The sequence below is a fragment of the Phocoena sinus genome, chromosome 14, assembly GCF_008692025.1.
Source record: "Phocoena sinus isolate mPhoSin1 chromosome 14, mPhoSin1.pri, whole genome shotgun sequence".
In the NCBI taxonomy this organism is placed as follows: domain Eukaryota; kingdom Metazoa; phylum Chordata; class Mammalia; order Artiodactyla; family Phocoenidae; genus Phocoena; species Phocoena sinus.
In genome coordinates, this window is record NC_045776.1 from 81259289 (window position 1) to 81276983 (window position 17695).

The following is a 17695-nucleotide window of genomic DNA, read 5'->3' on the forward strand; positions in this document are numbered from 1 at the left end:
TACACACAGTTATCATCCACATCATTTTGAAAACATCCCTTTATAGGCTAAGTCTTTTCCAAACAAAGTACTCACAGAAAAGAGCATGTTCTTCTTATCTTGATTGACAGCCCGTGGGTCAGGGACGGGATCAGTGTGCTTGATGACAGAGACAGATTCACCTAAGCAGATTGTGATACAGAAGGTTTGTTTAGATCTGTGCAGTGTGCACCTAGAACCTTGGTACCCTCATCCGCTCATGCCACTACCACTCTCAGGAAAAAGAAAGAAAGGCCCAATTCATTCAAAAGAACATAAACTAGTAAAATTCAGTAATAGAAACTAATTTCAAAGAAAAAAAATCAAAATAAAGGAATTTAATTTTGAAGTAAAATCCCAGTCAATTACCTTTATTTTCTTGAATAACTATACAAATTTAGTTCATTTTCAGGTATCATTTTATACTCTAATATTATGAATGTAGATTTGTTGTATATTTATATACACATACACTCTGATACTTAAGGTGAAAGTATATTTACTTTTAACAAAATAAACAAACTGTAGGTACAGTATATGAATACTGAGGATCATCCACTGGAAAGTCTGTTTTTGTTTAATAATGCCAAAGATGAGAAATGAAAACATTGTTCTAGAAATATCTGCACGCAGTAATCAGACCATTCTATTTCAATAAACCAAAATGAAAAACAGCAAGAGGCTAAGAAGTAAGTCTACTAAGAAGTAAGTAGAAGTCTCTAAGAAGTAAGAGACTACTTCTTAGAACTTTCACAATGTCTGAATCTGGTTTCAACTTAACATCACTTATGAAATGCAGCTGATTCTTGAAAACCGCAGGAGTTAGGGGCACCATCCCTCTGCACAGTCAAAAACCTGCACAGAACTTATGGTTGGCCCTCCGTATACGCAATTCCTCTATATTTGCGGTTCTGCATCTGAGGATTCAACCAACTAGTATAGTAAGTACTGTAGTATTTACTATTGAAAAAAATCCGCAGATAAGTGAACCCACACAATTCAAACCCATGTTATTCAAGGATTAACTGTATATAATGAGGGTGAAATATGGCCCTAGTTGTTAGGTCAAATTCCAGGTAGGAAATTTCACTCTCAAAATTTAACAAAAGAATCTGGTTCTTCAATCTAGCCTAAAACTAGAGTATGACTTTTAAACAAAAAAACAACATTCAAGAAACTCTACGGAAAGTTTTAAAATGGAAATTATTTTTGTAGGCACAATATGAGAATTTCATACATTCAACCCAATCAATTCCCTACCATTTTATGGCTTAATCAGCTTCCAGGTTGTTGCTGCTAATGCGAGTTTTAGTAGATAAGCTATTCATAAAGAAACAATAAAAAAACAGAGCCCAGGTTACTCATATCCCTACTTCTATGACATGAGTTGCTTTTCAAAACTAATAATCAGATAAATCTTTGAATTTTATGTTTACTCTCTATTTAATTCAGGTTAGCATTGTGTTTAATCTTCTGACCACCTTACTTCCATCCAGTTAATATGAACCCTCCACCCTAGACTGTGCCTGTATCAAACAAAAACGGGAAAATGTTCCAAACAATCCCAAATCTAAGTGTGCAAACTTTAGGTAGTAAACATTCACCATTTTGGAGGGTGCTAACTTTTGTTAATTGTACATCTGATTATTGCAAAGTATGTCAGATGTGAGATTAGCATTCCTGGAGTCTGTATTTTTCCTGCTTGGAAAAAGAACACTAAGTAATTAATGCACTTTCCACAAAACAGAGAGACAACAACACTACTTCAACCTTAAGAATATTACCTCTGCTACTGAAGGAATTTGTAACCCTTTAAAAATTTTTTAAAAGGTAAGTTTAAATCAAAACTAATTTTTAATAAAATTTAAAGATAAATAGGCCTTATGAGATGAAAGCCAATTGTTTTTAAATCATAGCTTTACCTCATGTATTGGCAAAAAGCCTAACTGATAAAGCATTAAGAAATAAATATCCTGGAGAGGATTAAGAGACAGTGGTGGGCTTCCCTGGTGGCACAGTGGTTGAGAGTCTGCCTGCCGACGCAGGGGACACGGATTCGTGCCCCAGTCTGGGAAGATCCCACATGCTGCGGAGCAGCTAGGCCCGTGAGCCATGGCCACTGAGCCTGCGCGTCTTGAGCCTGTGCTCCGCAATGGGAGAGGCCACAGCAGTGAGAGGCCCACATAGCGCAAAAAAAAAAAAAAAAAAAAAAAAAAAAAAAAGACAGTGGGGCAAGAAGTCAACTCAATTATTAGCATGGAATCTGAGGGAGCCTTCAGAAATTCAACAACGTTCCAATACATAATATTTACCTGTGAGAATTGACTGGTCAACTCTTAGAGTAGTAGATCTGATGGAAGTTAATCTTATATCAGCAGGAACTTTGTCACCAACTAATTGGGGAGGAAAAAAAGTCAGCTAAAATAAGCAACTTTTGCAATCATGTTACATAAAGAAAAATCTGTCTCCAAATCAAACACAATTTTTAAAGGAAATAAATAGCCTGTATACAGCACAAATATATAAAAATCTGCTATAGGGAATTCCCTGGCAGTCCAGTGGTTAGGACTCCGAGCTCCCACTGCAGGCGGCACGGGTTTGATCCTGGGGAACTAAGATCCCGCAGGCCACATGGCATGGCAGGGAGGGGAAAAAAAAAAAAATCTGCTACAATAAGCAATATAATCAACTTATTCTCAGGGTCATAAAAACTCTTCCTGGATAGATACAAGATTTGAAGTACACAAGAAGAGAATAATGATACTCGGGCAAACAGCTCTAAGTACACATTATTTGCACACCTACACACACACACAGCATGGTGAAGGGGACTGAATTGTACAAGCCATGATTTATTCCACTAAGAAAGCCAAATTACCATGAACAGGAAACATGCCTCTATAAAAAGATGTTCAATTAATATCACTCATAAAAGAAAGGCAAGATAAAACTACACAGAGAGACCACTTTTAAACTATCAAATTGACAAAGGAGTTGAGAAAAATGCACCAAGTTTGAAAGGATGTATAGAAACGGCTTCTTATACAGGGTGACTGTAAGATGTGGCAAGTTTAGTTTTGATAAGCAAAAAAAAAGACAAACCAAAACAAAACCAGAGGCACAAATCATTTAGAGGCAAGTGCATGAGCAGATATTAATGAAAACTCGGTGTTAGTGCACTAACAAGGATAAACTGAATATGTCACTAAACATACCATGTAATGTTAGTAACCCTTTAGTATTCTTAATTCAACTACACGTCCAGACTTTGTGACGACCCTATATACACTGCTGAGTACAAAGAAAAAAACTTACAAAATCTCTGGAGGGCAAACTGGCAATACATATCAAAATTGCAAAGCACAGGAGTTCCCTGGTGGTCCAGTGGTTGGGACTCCACGCTTTGCTTTCACTGCTGAGGGCGTGGGTTCGATTCCTGGTCGGGGACCTGGGATCCCCGCAAGCCGCATGACGCGGCCAAAAAAAAAATAAAATAAAATAAAAAATGCAAAGCACAATCTTTTTATCCCATAAATTCCACTACAAAGAATTTATTCTACAGATATGCTTGCTGTATGTGGTTAGTTTTTTTTTTATCAGCAGTAGAAAAAAGAGACAACTGTATTCATACTGAAGTAAAAACTTCCTCTAAGACATACTGTACATTAAGTGGGGAAAACACAAGTGTGAAGCATCATGTATGTGGAGCTCCACTGGTATGAGAACATACCTCTGGGAAGGTATAACAGACTTGTACCACTAGGGAGCAGGACATGAGTGGCAGGAGACTTTTCACCTTGTACCCTTTGGTACCTTTTGAAGTTTGAATTATCAGATAAGTGAATAAACCTCTTGCAAAACCTCTAGAAGATCTTTAAGTCAACTGAGTTTTCTTTTCTGGGCCAAACAGTCCCTTTAACAGCTCTTAAACAGACCATGTCTTAGCCCCTTTCCTTGACGTATTTGAAGTAAATGCCACAACACAGACCCAGGAACAGATAAAGCCAATATTTCACCTGCACCTTGAGAACAATGCCCAGTGTACTGTAGGTGTTCAAATATTACTGGATGAGTTCGCATCAGTACCAAAGCAACTGGAGAGTAAAAAATAAGTATACAACAGCTTTCCCTGGCTTTCTGAAAGGTACTACAGTGGTTTTAGAAGTCTTATGCAAGGACAGCTAAAAGTCAAAACAATAAGCACAGTCCCCCCCTACAACTGCATATGGTATTTCTAAGTTAAATCTTAATTTTCAAGACTTACCCTACTATACTGAACTGTAACTGTCACTGGTTATACATAAACTGGCAAAACAGCCATTCTGTTCAAGAAGTATATTTATTTCATTTGTTAAACCTTTAGTTTAGTTCTAATTTTTCTGTATCTCAGAGCTTTTAAATTCAGGGAGAGTATGGTGTGCTTTCTGAGCTCTAGTTCATGAAACAACCCTATAACCTAAGTAGGAAATGTGGTCACAAGGTGGCACAGAAAGAGATTGCCAATATATAATCTCAAGAGGCAAAGATCATCCCTGCATTTGACTGCAGGGACACATTAAGTTAAGTTGAAATTCCTGCTGGAAATGCTTTTGCAACAAAGAGCAATATTCAGACTGAAGAAATTAGAACCTTTCATTTTAATATAATTCTACTCATACTACAATAAAGTAACCATACCCTAAACTTTAGTGACCTTCAACACCTAAAATACCCCATTAAGTTAAAACTTTAAAATCAATTTAAGTGGCTTCCCTGGTGGCGCAGCGGTTGAGAATCTGCCTGCTAATGCAGGGGACGCGGGTTCGAGCCCTGGTCTGGGAAGATCCCACATGCCACGGAGCAACTAGGCCCATGAGCCACGGCTACTGAGCCTGCGCGTCTGGAGCCTGTGCTCCACAACAAGAGAGGCCAAGATAGTGAGAGGCCCGCGCACCGCGATGAAGAGTGGCCCCCGCTTGCCACGACTAGAGAAAGCCCTCGCACAGAAATAAAGACCCAACACAGCCAAAAAATAAAAAAATAAATAAAAGTTTTTTAAAAAAAAAAAAAAATCAATTTAGGGAATTCCCTGGGAGTCCAGTTGTTAGGACTACACACATTCACTGCCAAGGGCACGGGTTCGATCCCTGGTTGGGGAACTAAGATCCTGCAAGCTGAACAGCATGGCGAAAAAGTAAAATAAAATAAACTTAAAAAAAAAAAAAAAAATTTTTTCCGGGCTTCCCTGGTGGCGCAGTGGTTGAGAGTCCACCTGCCGATGTAGGGGACACGGGTTCGTGCCCCGGTCCAGGAAGATCCCACGTGCCGTGGAGCGGCTAGGCCCATGAGCCATGGTCACTGAGCCTGCGTGTCCGGAGCCCGTGCTCTGCAACAGGAGAGGCCACAGCAGTGAGAGGCCCGTGTACCGCAAAAAAAAAAAAAAAAAAAAAAAAAAAAAACAAAACAACTTTTCCTGTATTAGTTCTGTTTGTCATAATTAATTTTATCCCACATGACCCTGAACATGAAAAGAATGCAAGTTCAATGATAAGCATATGACCCTAAATGGAAAAATTACCTGAAAATGTTCCTTTAAGGTCTGAAGCAATTTATGTCATGACCCTACAGGAGTGGAAAACTTCTAACATGGTACAGAGGTCGCCACAATCTATAAGCATGTCCGCACTGTTAACAACTGAACATAAACCAGCAATCTAAAAGCACAACGCCGGGAATTTCCTGGCGATCCAGTGGCTAGGACTCCTCACTTCCACTGCAGGGGGCACAGGGTTCGATCCTTGGTTGGGGAACTAAGATCCCGCATGCCAAGTGGTGCAGCCAAAAAAGAAAAAAAAGGCCGGGGGGGAAGCAGAAAGCATCATTTTATACTGAAAGTTGAGTCTCTTACTTCTTTTTAAACAATTTCATATATTAGCCCTAGCTCACACTCTCATATACCTGGCCACAATTTAATTAAGGCCAGCAAATCTAATATTCAAATTGAGGACCCAAAAGTTTTATCTTGCCATTTACTTTGCTATGTTTCAGTGGAAGCTTAGAGAATTAAAAATGAATGAAAAATGTGTTTTTGAGGCAAGAAATACCAAGATTAAATTTCTTTCCTGGGTAGCACAGTCAACATATAAGCTACTAGTTTAAGGTGGGATTGATACTATATATGCAGCATTTAAAATTATATTTAAACTGGCACTACAAAGAAACCAGCTATTTTTTCCCCTATATGTTTTAAATATATGAAGGCTGTCTCTTTGTTGCACAAAAATTGTATTCATATACATTTAATTATTGGTTAAATATTCAAGAATGAGTCAAATGTAAAATGCTAATGGAGGCACTTCCCTGGTGGCGCAGTGGTTAAGAATCCGCCTGCCAATGCAGGGGACATGGGTTCGAGCCCTGGTCCGGGAAGATACCACATGCCGCAGAGCAACTAAGCCTGTGTGCCACTACTGAGCCTGTTCTCTAGAGCCTGTGAGCCACAACTACTGAGCCTGCATGCCACAACTACTAACGCCTGTGCGCTAGAGCCCGTGCTCCGCAACAAGAGAAGCCACCGCAATGAGAAGCCCGTGCACCTCCGCGAAGAGTAGCCCCCGCTCACCACAACTAGAGAAAGCCCGTGCACAGCAACAAAGACCCAACACAGCCAAAAATAAATAAGTTTAAAATGTTGGTGGAACAAGTGACTGGGAAGTCCTTAAAAACTGATCTCAAGGGCTTCTCTGGTGGCACAGTGGATGAGAGTGCGCCTGCCGATGGAGGGGATGCGGGTTTGTGCCCCCGTCCGGGAAGCTCCCACATGCCGCAGAGCGGCTGGGCCCGTGAGCCATGGCTGCTGAGCCTGCGCGTCCGGAGCCTGTGCTCCGCAACGGGAGAGGCCACAACAGTGAGAGGCCCACGTACCGCAAAAAAAAAAAAAAAACAAAAACTGACCTCAAGCTCTTCTTCACTTTTCTTCCATCCTGTAACAGCCATTCTAAAATTAAGAGATGACCTGGGGGCCTTTTATAAACTACAGAATCTCAGGACCTGCTCTTCAAGAGTCTGGGGTCCAGGAATTCATATTTTAAAGAAATTCTCCAAGCACACTAAAAAATTAATATAAGAAAAAAGAAAAGGCTTAGTACCTGGTGTCACAGATCCTGTGAAGGGCCTGTTTAGAATAGCCTTTACTATGTGCTGTTTCTCATGTGCCACGTATGCCACAGCTCTAGACCAAGAAGACCCTAAATCCCCCAACACTTGGGAAATGTACTACCTTAAAGTTTCACATTTAATTTGTTTCCATTATAAACCGATCTCTTTGTAGAAAGGTACTAAACAGCATAAATCCAAACTGGTTTTAAAAACCTGCCAAATTCTAGTATTCTCCTAGCTAGACAGACCCTCCCTCACATCATCTTGACCAACCCAACTCAAGTCCTCATTTTAGACAGGAAAAACTAAAGGTAGTAAGTAAAAGGAGCCTTACTTAAGGAACCTCAATTAATGAAAGACTTCCTTTATATTACTGTGTGACTCTGTGCTTTTTGTTTGTAGGAGTCAATTTAGGATTAAATCTGTTAGGAAGCTGGTTGTCTAAGGAAGTAAAAAATCCATGAAAGCAAAGATTCAATGAATACTTTTCCACTAAGACATAATTTTCCTTTGTCTGCAGGCTTCTGTGAATTCCAGACAGAGAGTTTTGTGCATGAGGAGTAGGCAGCCTGTTCTGATGATCACATCCAGTGATATTTCCCTGATGGGGAATGTCAGTGCCCTTAGGGCAAGTGGTAGTGGAAAATTCTTACTCTTGCCAAGGGGATGCTCTGCAATATTTTCCTCTGAAATTTTTTTTCTTTGTCTCTTGAGTTCAGGCAGTGTAATAAAAGAATAAACTCTGTTATAAACTACCTTCTATTTGTTTAACATCTGACACTTCAAATTCAGCTCTTGGCTCAAGTCTGTAGCTCTTTAAAACCTGCTATCACCGATTTCACTCTGAACAAATTCTTCAATGTATACTTTATGCTAGGTTACCAAGAAGGCGAGTAAAAGTCATTTAAAGGAAATTATTACTTGGCCACATTTTAGAATCGAATGAACACAAGCTTTCTTTACCTTAAAACCTAGGAAGGAGTCTTATAAAGCCAGGATACTTTAACATTGTTTATATCATTACGTCAAAAAGACTGATGGTTAGAGACGGCGGAGCGCTGCTTCGGGCGCCATGTTGGGGTTGAAAAAAAAAAAAAAAAAAAAAGACTGATGGTTAAAATCAGCACTACTTAGAAAAAGTCTTTTTTGAATTGATTATATATAAGGAAAAAAATCTGGTTTATTGTGGCAAATTCTACCAGTTATTCAAATCTTTTTTTAAGAGAAAACTATACATAAGATCAGAAATTATCTCCTAAATACCACTACTGTTTCTGAGTTTAGATGGCTGAGGAAAAATGACCCACAATAGAATGAAGTAACCTAAATTACTTAAACATTTAACTATGACTCAAATACTTTCACTCTTTGCAATTTGGTTCATAAATTTTGTAGTCAGGAAGAATGGAATTCTTCACTTGAGAAGCCCTACTTGCCTACTTAAAACTACTTCTAGGCCTCAGGGTTAGCATGGAAGGAACATTACAAACTGCCATACTTTATACCATATTTGTTCCCAGTCTGGTTTTTTGGATGTATTATCTATGATGAAATGAAACTCATCTTTTAAAAATGCAGATATATAATTCTTTTCTTTAAAACCTTTGAACAGCTTCTTCCTACTAGACTTTAAATAGTTTAGTATCTTAACCATGGTTTTTAACACCCTCCACGACCCAATTGCTCTTACTTTTTATGACTCTCCCCTTCCCTCTAAGCTTCAAACAATACTCTTCAGTTCCTCAAAGTTCTGAGTCTTCACAAAAAGCAAGGCTTTCCTTGAACTTCCAAGATTAAGGGATACCAACCTAATAGAGAGCTGTCCTTTCCTAACACTCACCACATTACATATTTGATGTGTCTTCCTCACTAGACTCAAAAGCTCCAAGAAGGCAGTCACTTAGTCACCACTGATTTCCCAGGTCCTGGTATTATGCTGGCACATAGTGGCTACCAAGTAAAATATTTGTTAAGGAATGAAGTACCTGCACACACATTATTTTCTTTAAAAAACAAGCATCAGAAACTTATGATAATTATCAAGTTGAAGAATGTCACAAAGCTTGGAACAACGAAAAAATCAGGATCCAAACAGACCTAAGACTTGGTTGAGCTGAATGAGGTTTAACAGTGATTGCTGCTTAAAATTTAGACTAAAAACAAAATACATGTATGCTAGTAGAGGACTAGATGTAGTGGGGAAAGAGAAGCATGAAAAAGACTCACGGGTTTTAGCTGGTAGGGCAATTAAGATTGCTAAAGAAATGTCCTTATGTATAAGAGTGGAGGATAAGGTCTAGAATATCAACCAGACTCCACTTACATTAACTGCATTCAAGTCTGGGCACCAAAAAAAGCCATCAAGATGGTAAAGGGTTTAAAAATAATTACAGGAACAACAGAAAGAGCCAAGACTAACCTGAAAATAAAAATTTTAGGATACACCACACCATTAACACTCAAGACTCCCAGTTCTACCATGAACTGCCACACGCTTTTGGACAAGTTGCACGCTCTCAGAGTTTTAGTTGAGGTCTCCCCCCAGCTCTAAAAGGGAGACGAATTTACCTTCAACTACGTAACAGGCCACCATAGGAGGAGGAATCAGACTTCTATGTGCTCCAAAGCAAAAAACTAACGTATAAAACAGACAAGTATATTTTAGCTCCTTATAAAGGAACATTTTATAATAAAACTGGTGTAATATATAAGTACCAATAAAAATGGCATGGCGGTTCCTGGACAGGCAAGTTTCCAGCTACCAGAATGGAAGATAGCCGGCTCATTAGATGCTGTGGAGGCAGCCCATCATTAGGCAAATTTAGAGTATACAATATCTGGGATACCAACATAAATTCCTCTTTATTACAAAAGTAAAGTATGCTTTTTACGAGGTGATAACCCATCCCTCGCTCCCTTCATCCAAATATCTAGCTGTTAACAGTATTTATCAGATACCTTTCTCTATGGATAACACTTATTAAAACTTCATTAAAATAAAAATCACAAACCTCCTTTTCCATTAGTATATACTTATCTCATTCTTTTTTAATGGCTACATAATAATAATACCTAAAGCTAAAGCAATAATCTCTAAAGCTAAACTTTGGAGAATGCTTATTCTATACCAAGCACTACTACAAGAGCTTTATGAGTTACTAACTCTTAATCTTCACAATTCTAGGGAAGGTCTGATTATCTTCATTCCCTGTTTACAGATGAGGAAAATGAGTCACAAAAGGCTAACTTGCTCAAGGTCACAGGTGTTTCATAGCCATACTGTGGATGGACTAAATTAATCAGTCACCATTTTCATAGCCATCTAGGTGTTTCCAATTTTCCTATTACAATGTTATACAGAGAACATCTTTGTGCACTTAGATTACTTCTGGAGAAAAGATTCACAGAAACAGAATTTTCCTACAAATGTATACTTCCACCAAAATTTATTTTCTTGCCATTTCCCCATACTCTCAATTCTGTATTTTTCTGACCACTGTTAACACCAAACACTTTATTTTTTAAAATTCTTTTATCATCTTCAAAACAAAAGTTGTTTTATATTTTTACATAGTCAAATCTGGTGATCTTGGTGGTTTTGTGTCACACTTAGGAAATGTGCTCCCTATATCATGTCTTTCTTCTAATTTTCCCCAAATCTTAATCACAATGATAAGGATTGGAAAGGTTGGCACTTATTGGTACTGTGACTATCACTGAGTCAAAGGGAGAGGGGAGAAGGGGAGGAGATGATTACAGGAAATGAGGAAATGCCAGCTCCATGAAATTCAGGTCAGCCTTCAAGATCAATTGGTCCATCATGATATGATGATTGGGGAGATCTTTCCAAGTTCTTCATTTCTCATTGCTCTTAACGCTACTCTCACAGTGATGAATAAAGGGCTCTAGGTCTCAAAACCCTCTGCTTCTAATATATCCACGCTGATTTCTTTCTTTTTTCCCACGATGATTTCTGTTTTAGACTATTTGCTGTTCTGCTTATATACAAGCTCTTAAGATTAAGAACCTATATCTCTACACAAAGAGATATAATTTACGGGAACAACTAAAATAATGATTTCTACTGTTATTTGGTTACAGATGGCTTAGATCTACATCTCTAACTAGCCTTGTTCTCCCATCCTTCTTGTTGTGAAACAACTGCATATGGGGGAAAAGGCAAAAGACAACAAACCTTATTTGGTCATGTATCTTTGCTTCTATTTCTCTGAGCTGTGTTTAATCATTCTAGGAACAGGTGAAAACTGTTTATTCTAACAATATTCCAACACTACGTAAATTGCTTAATCAGACAATATTTTACTAACTAGACTGTTTAACTGTAATCGACTTCTCCCATTTTACTGAGATATAAACCAGCTGTAACACTGTAAGTTTAGGGTGTAAAACATCGGATATATACATACAATGTGAAATTACTACAATCAGTTAATATCCATCACCTCACAGTTACAATTTTTTCCTTATGATGAGAACTTAAGATCTATTCTTAGCAACTCTCATATATGCACTATAGTTCTGTTACCTATAGTCATCATGCTGTACATTACATCCCAGAACACATTTGTCTTAAAACTGGAATTTGTACCTTCTGACCACCTTTACCCAATTCCCCCACTCCCCGCCCCTGGCAACCACCAATCTGATATACGTTTCTATGAGTTTGCTTTTTAAAAGATTTACATGTAAGTGAGATTACACAGTACTTGCCTTTCTCTGACTTATTTCACTTAAGATCCATCCATGTTGTTGCAAACAGCAGGATTTCCTTCATTTTTATGGCTGAATAATATTCTAGAGAGTGTGTGTGTACACACACCATTTTCTTTATCCATTTATCCATTGATGGATACTTAGGTTTTTACCATGTTTTTCCTATTATACACAAATGCTACAATGAACATAAGGGTGCAGACCTCTTAAGGAGAGTGATTTCATGTCTTCTGAATATATACCCCAGAAGTGGAATTGCTGGATTATATAGTATATAGCCATACCTTGCAGACACTGTGGGTTCAATTCCAGACAACCACAAAAGCAAATACTACAATAAAGAGAGCCACATGGAAGATTTTACACTATACTGTACTCTATTAAGTGTGCAACAGCATTGTCTAAAAAAAAATGTACATGTTAATTTAAAAAGACTTAATCACTTAAAAAAAAGCTAATCACCTGAGCCCTCAGTAAGTCAATCTTTTTGCAACAGTAACATCAAAGATCACAGATCATAAAAATATAATAATAAAAAGTTGAAATATTTGCAAAAAATGCAGTATCTGCAAAGCACAATAAAGAGAAGCACAGTAAAACTGGGTATGCTTGTAACTTCATTTTTTAAAACCAAACAGCTAGAATCTTGGGGTGGATTTCTAGGGAGAAGGGCAAAAGAATCCCCTGAAATTGCATACAAGATTCTGAATACATGTATTTGGGGAAAGAGTCCATAGATTTCATTAATTTTTAGAGGACGTGTGATCTAGAAATGATTAAGAACTACTGCTATAGACTTCCCTGGTGGCACAGTGATTAAGAATCTGCCTGCCAATGCAGGCAACACAGGTTCGAGCCCTGGTCCAGGAAGATCCCACATACCGCAGAGCAACTAAGCCCGTGTGCCACAACTACTGAGCCTGTGCACCAAAACTACTGAAGCCCGTGAACCCTAGAGCCCGTGCTCTGCAACAAGAGAAGCCACCACAATGAGAAGCCCACGCACCGCAACAAAGGGTAGACCCCGCTCACCACAACTAGAGAAAAGCTCATGCCCAGCAACAAAGACCCAACGCAGGCAAAAAAAAAAAAAAAAAAAAACACACTAAAAACAGCCCTTGAAGGACTTCCCTGGTGGCAGAGTGGTAAGACTCGGTGCTCCCAATGCAGGGGGCCTGGGTCTGATCCCTACTCAGGGAACTAGATCCCACATGCATGCCGCAACTAAGAGTTTTGCATACCACAACCAAGGAACCCACCTGCTGCAACTAAGACCTGGCACAACCTAAGTAAACGACAACAAAAAAATAAAAATAAATATAAAAACAGCCCTTGAGCCAAGGATGATTTTCATTTTTAAAGTCTTGTTTAAAAAAAAATTTTTCCCCCCTACAGAGACTGTTTGGGACCACAAAAGCCAAAATATTTACCAGGTAGCTCCGTTAAAAAAAGTTTGCCAACCCCTCTGCTCTACAGCACAGAATTAACTTTTCTGATATTTGTGTTAGGGAGCTCAACAGGTATGGATTAAGTGTTTGCTGACTGTTCAGTCAGGCTTCTCCTATCCATTTTTCTAAAAGCAAAAGAAAAAAAGGCTCATGGCCCCAGCTAAACGAATAAGGCTACATTATCTCAATCATACATCTTTTGAGCCAGAAAGCTCCTTAAGAGGCTACTCCAATTACCCAGTTTTGTAGAGATTAGGTTAATTTACTTTGTCCAGTGTCATATGGAATTAGGATAATAACACAGGTTCTTACATGAATCAGTCATCTTTCTGTTTTACAACTTTATCTTTTCTTTACCTCAAATGCTTGGAAATGCCACTTCATACATGTTACTAAATTTCATTACTGCAAGCTATCAAAAGTGAAACTTTTCTTCCCTTAAATAATCACCAAGTTTAAGAATTATTCTTTTCATTTAAAAAATCCTGAAATTGCTGGCACTACTGCTGAATATTTATTCTTCATTTTAGGAAATATAAAATCAACTTCTCCAGAACCTAAATAAAGCAAATGCAGTTTTATGTTGAGACTCATTTCTATCACCTACATAATCTTAAAATATGATTTATTCCAGAGTATACTACAGGACAGAAGTCATCTGAGGATATTTATGTCCTTGCGCTATTCATCAACTCTGGATTACCAAGATACAAGAAGTTTGTTTTAAACAACACTGAAGGGATTTCCCTGGTGGCACAGCAGTTAAGCATCCGCCTGTCAATGCAGGAGACACGGGTTCGAGCCCTTGTCCGGTAAGATCCCACGTGCCGTGGAGCAACTAAGCCCATGCACCACAGCTACTGAGCCTGCACTCTAGAGCCCACAAGCCACAATTACTGAAGCCTGTGCTCCTAGAGCCCATGCTCTGCAACAAGAGAAGCCACCGCAATGAGAAGCCCACGCACCACAACGAATAGTAACTCCTGCTCACTGCAACTAGAGAAAGCCCGCGCACAGCAACGAAGACCCAACACCCCCAAAAATAAATTAAAAAAAAAAAAAAGCTGAAAAGTCGCCTTGAGAAGTCAGTAATATCCCTCCCATGCAAATACTGAAACCTCCCCAAATTCTAAAGTTAAAGAGTTTCATGACTATCATAGCTCGATTCACCTTGATAATATTGGCAGATAATACAGAACACTTAAACACTGATATTCATTTCTCATAAAATTATACCTGATTTTATTACTTTTTTTTTTTTTTTTTTTGCGGTACACGGGCCTCTCTCACTGTTGTGGCCTCTCCCGTTGCGGAGCACAGGCTCCGGACGCACAGGCTCAGCGGCCATGGCTCACGGGCCCAGCCGCTCTGCGGCATGTGGGATCTTCCCGGACCGGGGCACGAACCCATGTCCCCTGCATCGGCAGGCAGACTCCCAACCACTGCACCACCAGGGAAGCCCCTGACTTTATTACTTTTGGTTTCCATCCGTCAGAGAAATATTTTCCTGGCATTAAGATAAAACAAAATTATTGTGGCTTCAGAAGATGAACACATGGGTAACTGTCTCCATATTTATACTTGCCAAATCAATTTTATTTGGTTCCTGTATTCTAGATAGTTAGAAGTATACGTATGGTTTTGCTATGCACGGTTACACAATGTCTTCCTGGAAAGGTTATTAGTTGGTATAGCAACATCTAAAATATAATTCCCTTAAACCCCCTCCATCTCCCCCTCAAAAAGCCACCCAGTCTTCAGAAAGTTCAGCAGAACCATCCTATCAGATGTCTTCCAGAAGCTAGCAAAAAGAAGTTTATCATCTGAAGTTAGGAGATGATTCTTACATCCAAACAATGACTACAAAAAGGTCTCTTTCTTTCGGCAAATATCAAAAAAGCAACTCCATGCTCACTTTCATCTTCGAAACAGTTCACAGTATTCTCCAGTTTTTCAATTCACCAGAAAGAACCCTCTCACACTCAATTTCTTAATTTAAGTAATAGTATAAAAGTTACCATGTCTAAGAGCACAATTCATGCCATTTATCCCTTCAGGCCATGTAAGACTTTGACAAGAAATAATTTAGATCTACATTTAGAATTCAAGTTCATTTCTACAGTTTTACAGAACTGAATTATTGGGCTAAATGCCAAATTGCAGGGTCAACTAGATTACTAATCCTAATAAAAGTATAAGTTAAAAAGACTCAACGTGTATCGTCTTAAAAGTCTGAATAAAATAAATACCTATTTATCTGGCCCAGGTCAAGCAGTCACAATATGTTTTCCCAAAATGTTCCATATAATTCACTTAAATGCCTTAGGATTACATCTTTCCCAGTTCAGTGACCCACTGGTCCTAGTAATCTAGCAAAACTAACCATTTCTAATTTGGATCTAAATACATAACCACCATGAAAAGTCACCAGAACAGACCAAACAAGAGTATACTGACAACCTAAAGATTAAAATTGTGATCAGGCATCCTCGACATGATAAAGGGCATCTATAAAACCCACAGCTAACATCATACTTCATGGTAAAAGACTGAATGCTTTTCCCCTACGACCAGGAACAAGACAAGGATTTCTACTCTTGCCACTTCTTTTCAACATTCTACTGGAGAGTCTAGCCAGGGTAATCAGACAAGAAAAAGAAAAGGCACCCAGGCTGAAAAGACAAAAATATTTGTTTTCAGATGACATGGTCTTATATAGAGAAAATCTTAAGGAACCCCTGAAAAACTATTAGAATAAAAGAGTCTACCAAGATTGCAAGGTACAATATCAGTACACAAAAATCAACTGTGTCTCTATACACTATCAAAGAACAATCTGAAAATGAAATTAAGAAAACTATTCCAATTATAAATAGCTCCCCCGCAAAAAACAAACAAAAAACGATAAAATACTTAGGAATAAACTTAACAAAAGTAGTACAAGACTTGAATGCTGAAAACAGAGTGTTAAAAGAAACGAGACCTAAATAAACATAAAGACACCCCATGGTCATGGATCAGAAGATTTAATATTACTGTGATGTTTATATTCCCCAAACTGAGCTACAGAGTCAACATTATTCTTATCAAAATCTATGCAGGGTTTTGGGGCAGAAATTAACAAGCTAAACTTAAAATGTATATGGAAATGCAAGGGACTCAGAACACCCAAAATAATCTAGAAAAACAACAAAGCCAGGGGACTCAAATTTAGTTATTTCAAAACTTACTACAAAGCTACAGTAATCAAGACAGTGTGGTACTGGCATGAGGACAGACATACAGATCAACGGAATAATAGTCAATCTGCAGTGGAAAATGAAGTCAATTGATTTTTGACGAGTGTCAGGACAATTCAATGAAGAAGTCTTTTCAACAAATGGTGCTGATACTACTGGATATCCAAATGCAAAAAAATCAAGTTGGACACCTACCTCACACCATATACAAAATCTTGGTGACATGAGATCACAGAATAGCTTCTTAGATATGACACCAAAAGCACAAGCAATGAAAGAAAAAAAAAGACAAATAGGACTCTGTCAAATTAAAAACTTTTATGCTACAAAGGACACTGTCAAGTAAAAAAGAAACCTACAGAACAGGAAAAAAAATTTTCAAACCGTATCTGATAAGCCAGGATATGTAAAGAACTCTTACAACTCAACATTAAAAAGACAGCCCAACTAAACCCAATGGATTTAGACAGTTCTCAAAGATGACATACTAATTGAAAATAAGCACATGAAAAGATGCTCAATATCATTAGGAAATTAGGGAAGTACAAGTTAAAATCACAATGAGATAACACTTCAAGGCTAAAATTAAAAAAAAGACAAGTGTTGATGAGGATGTGGAGAAACTGGAACCTATATACATTGCTGATGGAATGTAAAATGATGCAATCATTTTGGAAAACAGTTGGGAAGTTCCTCAAAATGTTAAACTTTGAGTCACCATAAGCTCCAGCAATTCCATGTCTAGGTATATATCTAAGAGACTGAAAGCATATGTTCACACAAAAATTGTACTTGAATGTTCACAGTAGCATAATAGCCAGAAAGGAGAAAACCACTCAAATACTCATGAACTGATGAATGAATAAACAAAATGTGGCATACCTAAACAATGGAATATTATTGAGCCATGAAGAATACAGTATACACATGAATGAACTATATGATACATGCTACAACATAAATGACTCCTGAGAACAATATACTAAGTGAAAGAAGCCAGTCTAAAAAGGGCATTTATTGTATGATTCCATTTATATGCAATATCCAGAATAAGCAAATCCCTAAAAAAAATTGTGGTTGCCAGGGACCGGGGAAAGACGGGCAGAGGAAGTGATTGCT

The 17695-nt window shown here is 38.2% G+C and overlaps 1 protein-coding gene across 3 annotated transcripts in view; it reads right to left on the reverse strand.

The window, feature by feature from the left end:
* The window catches only part of ATP2A2 (ATPase sarcoplasmic/endoplasmic reticulum Ca2+ transporting 2), a 61405-nt gene that overhangs the window by 25909 nt on the left and 17801 nt on the right, over positions 1–17695 (reverse strand). For all 3 annotated transcript variants that reach the window (XM_032602831.1, XM_032602830.1, XM_032602832.1), the window contains 2 exons: positions 2331–2411; positions 76–161 (listed from right to left, as the gene is read on the reverse strand). In XM_032602831.1, coding sequence (XP_032458722.1) covers positions 76–161; positions 2331–2411 — 167 coding nt within the window. The remainder of the gene's footprint in view (positions 1–75; positions 162–2330; positions 2412–17695) is intronic.